This window comes from Polyodon spathula, chromosome 13, assembly GCF_017654505.1.
Source record: "Polyodon spathula isolate WHYD16114869_AA chromosome 13, ASM1765450v1, whole genome shotgun sequence".
In the NCBI taxonomy this organism is placed as follows: Eukaryota; Metazoa; Chordata; class Actinopteri; order Acipenseriformes; family Polyodontidae; genus Polyodon; species Polyodon spathula.
The window spans coordinates 29,727,211-29,736,561 of NC_054546.1; the positions used below are offsets into that span (position 1 = coordinate 29,727,211).

Sequence of the window (9,351 nt, forward strand, 5' to 3'; positions counted from 1 at the left end):
TGTCATTGAATGTTTATTTTAGTATTTCAGTATTTAGCACTATTGATTGTGATATATGAAATAAATTACATTTATCTACAAATTGCAGTTTCTGTATCTGTAGAAAATAACACAGGATCGCAGAAAAAGTCTATACATTACAACAATTAAACATAATATTCTCCTGTGCCACATATTTGCTAATTTAGTACTAAAATTTCCAATGCATGTTCTCTCTGGCTTGTGTTTAATTGGGTTGCTGGGATGCACTCGGTAACCAGGAGTGCTTTGTTCATTTACAGTACCTGCCTTTTGTGACCAGGACAAGAAACCTTGACAATCCCCCTTTTACAGTGTTTCTGAATGAAGTCTTTCTTACCATAACTGACCCAGCAGAGATGCCAGTCTGTTGTACAGACTAGTCTGGTGTCAGGTGGAAACATCCAAAGAGCAGGTGATATCATTAAGCATATGTATCATTAGCATACCCAGTGCGTGTGTGCAAGTGATTTGTTTACTGTCTGTATGAAAAAAAGCATCTGGTTTATGTACAGAATCGCCTTTTACTTCTGCCAAACTAAAACTATACAGCTTCATTAAGAGTCATTACTTAAGAAATCCAGGCAGAGTAAGCATATTTCCAGGGATGGAAACAGTGTTTTTTTTTTTTTTTGGCATGTCCTTTTGAGACCACAAAGGTGCTTTAAACTTTTGAGTTTTTAAAAAGTCAACAGGATGTGATGACTGAAACTGACGAAGTGAATCTAAACCAGAAGACAAATAAAATAGTTAAGATAACTGATATTTCAGACTGGTGCTTGATTTACTCCTTTCCTGATTATTTAAAGGACACAATCACATGTCTAACCACATGCGTTATGAATGTGTTTTCTCATGGTTTACTTGATAACACCGTGTAACAATTTTTTTTTTTTTTTTTTGTTCCTGGGTAGTAAGTGTTATTTCCTAATTGCTTATGCCTCAAAAGTAAAGAAAATGGCTATTATTCCCCACAAACTTTGCTTTTGTGACCAGGACAAGTACATTTCAAAATATCACTATTTCCAGTGAGAAAACTGGTGATTTTGTGTCTTTTCGTTCACATAAAGTCAGAAAAAAACAACATATGAATCCAAATTAACATGTATTTATACTAAAGTAATACAAAAATGACTACAAAAGATTTAGAAGTGAGTAGTTTTTCGAGACTTATGATTATACTGTATTTACGTAGTAGTTAGATGCACCAGCTTCCTGGTTCCTATATTTCATATGACATCAGAGTTATGTGGTTATCAAGCACGACCCAATGGTGTTATTTTCTGTTGCTCACAGCATGTCTACAACAAACCAAACCATCTGTAGATAAATTCCCCCCTAGTTTCGCTGTTTGTCACACAGAACATGGCAGCAGGAGGTTTTTGTTGAGAGACAAATATTACTGTCCATTTACCCAATTGTTAAATATTACTGGCCCAACTAAAACTGTCCATGACCTGCATGCAACTCTAGTCACGGTCCACAGGCGGATTACTCCACTTTCTGTAGGGGTGTCATCTCTCGAATTAGCTATTCTGTCAATGTCAGCTTATGGCATTACAAACATAATTTCCCCATAAATTACATTTGTGATCTAATCACAGTTTTATTAGAAGCCATTTCCTTCTGTATTTAAATAACTCTAATAACGTACAGTCACTGTGACATTTTAAATACACTGTCGAGGTAATAGACAAGCAGTTCCACAGTTTTGAACACGAACAATATGTTCAAATACAAAGCTTATCAATCAACAGTCGCACAGAGAGGAATTTAAGTAAATACTTCAAATTTGTTGCATTATTATTTCAATAAGACTTTTACGGTGCATCGGCTTGTACAAACGGCTTTATATTGCAGCAAAGGGCAAGAGCTAATTAAGACAGGGTTAATCCAACCCAAAATGGTTATTGAATTCATGCATGTGTTTAAAAATTATCTTACCCTATCAGTAAAGTGGAGTTACTGTGAAGGGGAACTGCATTCTAGATAAAAGTCCATTTCAGAATGCTTTGTGAAATACAATTACACTTTTACACACCTTAATTACATTTACCAAAGAGGTGGGACTGTTTTTTTTTTTTTTTTTAAACAGCTGAGATCAAAAGCTCTAAAAACCACAAATGCAGACAGCCTGGCTCTTTTGCACTGTGGTTAAGACACTCTCTTCCAGTGCATGAGGTGATCAGTTTGCACCAGCCTCCACCCTGTTACATCTACACATTTTCTATTCTTGCTTTTGAACACTAAAGCGTTCACAATACATCAATTACTGTTTCTTATTGGTTGGTCTGATATTTAATAAGTAAATTTAATAGTTGCAGACTGCATCTGATGTATTCTGTAATCTTTTTTTTTTTTTTTTTTTTAATTACTTGATACTGTGGGGATAAATCTGCTGGTAAGACAACTAAAAATCCCTAAAACCCAAGACAATTATAATCTGAAATTAAATTTGCAGTGGTGCCAGTCCTGGTTTCAGAGATGCAAACTTTAACCAACTGATTACCAAACCACTGATCATTAAGAAAAAAAAAATGCATTAGAGATATTTGATTAGACCAACAATATGTCTCTTCCTGCCGTGACGCATAACCAGTAAACCTCCCTTTTTGCGTTTCACATAAACCACACCCTTTCCCCTCCACAAGCACAAAAATTCATTTTTTTAAAAAACAAACATAAAAGTCCTGATGAGCTACTACCAGTTTTTTTGTACTGTAATGGAAAATTGTACAGGTTTCTGGCTCTGCTTCTTACAGCTCTCTTGATCAGTGCCCTCTCATGTACTGTTCACTTCCCTTATGAACGTTTACCATAGTAAAAAAAAAAAAAAGAAAAAAAAAAACATAGAAAAGTGTCATAAAGCACAGCGAAAGCATGGGAAACAGTTGTAAGCACAGAGAGGTACTGTAAAACTTTGTTGAAAGACATGTCAAACCATGGTAAGCTGTGGTAAATGCATAACATAACCACGAGAAAAGAATGGGGGAAAATGTAAAATGACAGGGATTCTTTTCTTTTCTAAGGATTAGATTGGGTGGTATTGTACAGACAGTATTCTGTATGTCATGGTATACAAATGCATTTTATTATAACAGTCTGCAGCTGTACTCATTATTTTCAAAATGTAAAATGGAAGACTTGAAGCAAGATTTAAGTACAATGCTAAGGCCTTGTGCCCCTTCACAATCTCTAGCATTCTCTGATGAAGGCTGCTCGTTGATTTATTACAGCTTTTTTAGCCTCTGCAAGCGTTGCAGGGAAAGCAGTAGGAAGAGGCTGGAGGGTTTCTGAGATAACACATCAGACAGCGTACAGCCTATGATCTGTTTCTGCTCAACAAACTCCCTAATAGGAAAAAGTAACAAACATTTCAAGGAAAAGGGTGACAAAAATGCATTTAGAAAACTAGTTCCCAGTCCACAGGCTAATCGGCTAATCATAAAGCTGTGCTTTTTCATTTACTGGGCATTCACCCTCCTGTTAACTAATAACATGAGCTCTGGGAAGTGAATGTGGGATGTGTAACGCAAAGCTGCTGTTGATACTAAAACAGTGCTGCATCAAGCGTTTGTTTCTTTGCCTTGAAATTCACACATACCAATAATCTCTATATTGCTCATCTCTGTGTGAAAGCAGAGAATTTGCAGCATTGTTTGATGATTCACACAGTTACAGCAGCACTTTTTTTATTAAAATTTTTTCACACGCCAAATTTACATTCGAAGCATGAGGGTTCATCCAGATGTTTAACTTTATGCCCTGTTGATACAGATATGATGACTGAGGAGGGGGTGGATCTGTACAGTTTTATTATTTTTTCCCCCACTATCTAGCTCATGTCCTAGGTGCTACCTCTGCCTGCTGCTGACCGACTTTCAATAACAAAAAAACCCTTATCTGAGAGAGTTGGTGAACACTGTTTCTATAACACAGCACAGTAAATACTTTCAAAATAAAATTGTCATTTTAGAATGTATGCTGTGCTCGACAAGTGTCTATTTAGCTCAAATATGTATTTAATGCACAACTGTAACTGATTACTAAGTATAACAAGCAATCACTAGTAAATACATTTTTAGTCAAGTTTTTAAAAATTATATATTTTTTTAGTTTTTCAGTTAGATACATATTGTATAGATATACATTCATTTTAACATTCAGATAATACAATCAAAAGAGTGTTTTTATGATCAGTACACCAACGACTGAGTATTCCCCATAGAAAACACCACTGTTTGGAATTCAGATATGATGCACATCTAGGTCCATATTTTCTATCAGTTATAGGAATTAAAGACAAACCTGTGTTGTAATGCAGGGGTGGAAATAAGACTCGCATTGCATAGCAGTTTGATCCATCCCTGGTTTTACTACAAGTTTAATCAGACTCTGGGCTTGTAAACTACACACTGTGGCTAATCAAGTTCGTATTAAAACATGGACTGGGTGAAAATGCTATACAATATGAGTCTGATTTCCATCTTTGTAATGGAATCCGTGCTGCACTCATTGTGTTTCTTGTTCAAATATGCACGACCCGCTGTTAGTTTGATGTTAAAGTATCTCTATTCTTATCAGATCTTGTGACCTTAACTATAGGGGAGGTTTACCGTATGGAATATAATGATCATGCCATGAACAATTGTCAGTGGTCAGACTTTATTTTCTAATAGAAACACCAGAATAGTGGAGCCATGTGCCTTCCCGATCAATACTAATCACTGTTAAATAACCCAGCAATCAGCATTCCAAAGTTATTTTAACAATGCCCCATTCACACCAGATCAAAGCAACTGCTCCTTTCAATTTCATTGAATATTCTAACGGCTGCAAAGAACAAGGTGCCACTAAGGGTTTTCACATAAAAAGCAACTTACATGAATTTTTCTGCCCCCCACCCCTTACATTTTTATACTGTTTGCCACTATTCCAAATGGTTAGTATTACAATTTCTCCAATATTGGGTTCTTTTTTGTTAAGTCTGTGTTAAATGCTGTCTATGAGCTTTAATTCTAATTGCTGGGGTGAGACATCTGTTCTTCATTTTACCCATTTTTTGTACAGGTTACTACTCATTTCTTCCTAATTCTGCCGAATATAAAGCCGTGTTGAAATGATCCCTAAAGAAGGTTTGCCCAAAGTTTGTATGTTTTATTTCTAAAATTAAAATTGGTTTGATACAACAAAAACAAATCGCAATGTCAAGTTCATGTGAATTTGTAGAACAGTTCTTTGGAAATGTAAGTAATTTCTACCAAAAAATGTATCAAATCCAGTTCAAAACAAATCAAACTACCACAAGGATATCTCTCCAAGTGGCAAGTACTATCTTGTCAATCCCTAGTAGAGTGTGATCAAACAGTGAGCACAGGTGAGAAGTGTCACAAAATGACTGCAATTGTGCAACACTTGAAGTCTTTTAATACTGAGAGTTTCAAATTTGTGAAAACAGTTCCTTGTTTGATTAATTTCCTAATTGTACCACAGCATGGTCCTTTACCACACAGAGACCAAGTACAGAATGCCATACATCTGTACAATAAGTACAGTACAGATCCATTCAAGTAATGTATAGCTTTTCAGGTGTTTTTATGGGACTTAACTAAAGCTTAAATGGTGTTAGTCAATGAACTTGGAGTTATGAAAGAGGAAATAAATCAATAAATAATGCCTTTATAATCTAAATAATATTTTATGTATGTATTTATTATTTTACATGTAAAAAGATGTATATTAAATGCAGCACAGTTCTGCAAGGATATACAAAGGGGCTGTCTAGCGCTCGAATCAGGTAGGCATGTTAAATCAGGACCACCATACCAAAGAAGAGAATGGACACAACCATCATCAGGAAACCACTAAAAATCAGAAGTGTCTCAATAACAAGAACAAGATTGTCTAGGTATTATTAATGTACACCACTGTACACCCCAGAAAGCACTAGGATTGTAGGAAGATGGTGTCCCTAATAAAACGGGTCCCTCTGTTTGTTTGTACAGGATGTGAGACCTTGACGTTCAGGCCTAGAATCTCAGAGTACACATCATCACTGAAGATCCTATTTGAAATACAGTATGCACCCAGTAGTTTCAAAAATAATTAAAACTAAACTTTTAAAAAGGGGCCAATCAGCCATTGTCCATGATTAGGAGTTTAGCTGAATACACCACTTTGAAAATACATTAATAGCATACTTAAAACAATTAATGCAACAACAGAACGGTGTATATATTGAGAATGGTTAGAATCTGTTACAGGTGTAGTGGTATTTTCAGGTACACGGACAGAAAGTGGTACCCAGCGCGCTGCAGTTGTTTGCGCATGCCTAAACAACTTCCAGGTCTTTTTCATCTTTTTTCAATTTATAATATTTTTCCACCATTAAGAAAAAAGTATGCAAATATTTATCATATTCAATACATTATGTATAGTACATGTTTTTACCGCTGCAAGCTTTGCGATGGACTTCTCATTTTGTCTTGTGGGTCTTGGAAATATTTTTTTTTGTTTGTTTTGTTTGTTTTGGGGTTTTTTTTTTTTTTTTTTTTTTTTATAGAAATTGGATTGTCTGTTTCCAGTTTAAGTTTCCAAAAAAATAATAAATGTATAATTGACAGTAAATGTACCTTTGTTTGACAATAGGAAAACACATCACATCGCAATTGATTGTACCTGTACCAAAATCTCAACATACCACTTTCTAACATTACCCGATCACGTTTTGGTACCTGTACCACATTTTGAGGATGTACCACTTTATAACACTACATTAGTTTAAGACTAACCCCCAAATGAAAACGACCAACTAATCATTACATTAATATCAATAATTATTGTATGTAGAAACGTATGTTCCTAAATACATCATGCTAAATACACCACATTCAGCGATTTGCATTTTTTAAAATAAACCTACTTTAATGTCTTCGTTGTCGACGAGAGACGTATTTCTTTATGTTCCCTGATTTTATATGTGTTAATTTGGTTGTAAACTATACATGATCAGCACAGATGTGTTGTCAGTACAGTAAAAATACACCTAGTCGCAGGTTTCACCGTTTTTATTTATTTTTTTTAATTATTTTATTTTTTATTTTTTGTTTTTGTAGAAACAAGATCTTGTTTTCATATCACGAAACATTGAATGAATGCTATACATCGTCAGTAGATTTAAGCATTACCGCGTTCTGTGTTGTATGTTATTTTAAACCTCCTGAAACAAATTGTAAGCAGTTTGGGTCAGCAAGAACCGATATTTTGAACTGCGAACCCAAAATTAAATACGTTAAATATCATATATTAATGTTCTTTTTGTAATTGGTTTTCTAGATGAATTATATGAGTACCAGTATTATACGAAAAGCACAAATGTAACACTGTAGTAAATTTTACAAAATACACAGTTCATTGTTTAAACAAATGCCACTCAGCTACAATAAAAAACAGGGCAAATACAACGATGTCTTAATTTTCTACTGAATTACAGAAAATGTCTACCAGAAATAATACGCAGCCTTTTTCATTCACACGGAGTGGACTCATTGTAAGGAAACAAGAAATGAAAGAATCTGAATTTAAGAATGAAATCCGTTCTAGTCTGCACTACGTTGGGATCATTATATATATATATATATATATATATATATATATATATATATATATATATATATATATTATATATCTTAACGCAAAAGCTTCCTTAAATATTTGCACAACTAAGCAAATGCTGTGCTGTAATTTGTCATGTCAAAGTCGACCAAACATACAGAACCTAAACAAGAACTGTACCTACACCATTGATAAACAATACCCAGAGCCAATACACCTCATAAATTACATTAAAACTGTTAGCCTATAATAGGGTATGTGTTATTTTGTTCTCGTAATGGCGTTATTGTTGCTATTTTCCATCTGACTGCAATAAATGGAGAATGATGATTGAATTGACGCAACAATTGATTTTAAACATTCTCGGAACACACGTTCCATCTTATTGTAAAAGACACACACACACAAGTATTCAGTAATCTACATATATGTACAGCATATGTGGGTGCTATGACACATATATAAAAGCGGATGTTTGTCATGTAGTCTTGTAGTACAATATGATCATTTGTAGTACTATTGTTTTTTTTTTAGCCTGTGCTATTTTAAATGTCAGTAACAATTACTTACATAAATGAACGCTGTTTGTGTGAAATAATAATAATTTTAAAAAAACAGAGCTAATAACGAAAACATTATTAAATGCACTCCGCACTGCTTTGAATAAAATAACGGTACTGTGGCTATCACAAACACCGAACACCGTCATGTGAATTTGCATTATTAGAAGGGGTCGCTTACAGTAGCAGATGCCAGACTCTTATCTGTCAGGGTCAAGTGGTGGGGTTCCCTTCTCCTCAAGAATTTGGAACTGAGGATCTTGCTGAGAAAGGTCCTGGGGTGTCGGATGACACAAACCTGTATGTCCCCTTCCTGAAGTAATTTATACCTCATCCCGTTGCAGTGGAGCAAGGCTCTCCGACACAGAGCTGCTCCCATTTTATTCCCGTCCGGTGGTCCAGAATTAGACACCTCACCCAGCAAGGGCTTGCTTTCGTCTGTCTGGAGCTGGTGCTGGTTATTGTGGAGATCGCCGCCTCCACCCGTGCTACTATTGAAATCCATAACAGCAAGCACCGGGTTCCTTGCCGTGTTATATTAATCCAGGATCAAAAAAAAATAAATAAATAAAATAATAAAAAAAAGAACGCCGTTCGAAGAGAAACAATGGGGATAGGGGAAAGAGACAAAGAGAGAGTGGACACGGAGAAACCGAGGAAACCAGAGGGGTGACGAAAAAGGACAATCCGAGTCCACTCTCAATAGATCCCCATTAAATTGTTCACCTCCCGGTGATTTTTTGGGTCCACCAATATTTACTTTTCAAAGGCCATATTATTATCCATAATACGAGGTTGCAATTGATAGATCCAATAAAAACAAGACAAAGACTATGTTCGTGTTTCCTCTTAATGCCTGATCGGAAGGGGTTTTTTTTTTTTTGTTTCTTTTTTTTTTTTTTTCCCTTGGTAGAAAGAGGCAGTTGGTGAAAGATTGCAGAAGCTACAAATGTCTCTGGTTGGTCTCGGTTAGGTCACGTGCTGTCAGGATGACGTCAATTGAGTGCACAGCGGATGCCCTGTGTGTCTATCTTCAGGGAGAGCAGCTTTAATCAAAACAGATAAGAGAGCTCCATTTACAATAATAATACAGAGCCATCTCCATATGTACTATCGAAACCGCACTCGCATGTGTATTTATACACATAGCCCTCATTAA

General features: G+C 35.4%; 1 protein-coding gene across 2 annotated transcripts in view; it reads right to left on the reverse strand.

Annotated features, from left to right (window-relative positions):
- The window catches only part of LOC121325132 (C-Maf-inducing protein-like), a 65,155-nt gene extending 56,029 nt beyond the window's left edge, over window positions 1–9,126 (reverse strand). For both annotated transcript variants that reach the window (XM_041267429.1, XM_041267428.1), the window contains exon 1: window positions 8,374–9,126. In XM_041267429.1, coding sequence (XP_041123363.1) covers window positions 8,374–8,697 — 324 coding nt within the window. In that variant the 5' untranslated portion in view covers window positions 8,698–9,126. The remainder of the gene's footprint in view (window positions 1–8,373) is intronic.
- Between the last annotated feature and the right edge of the window lie 225 nt (window positions 9,127–9,351).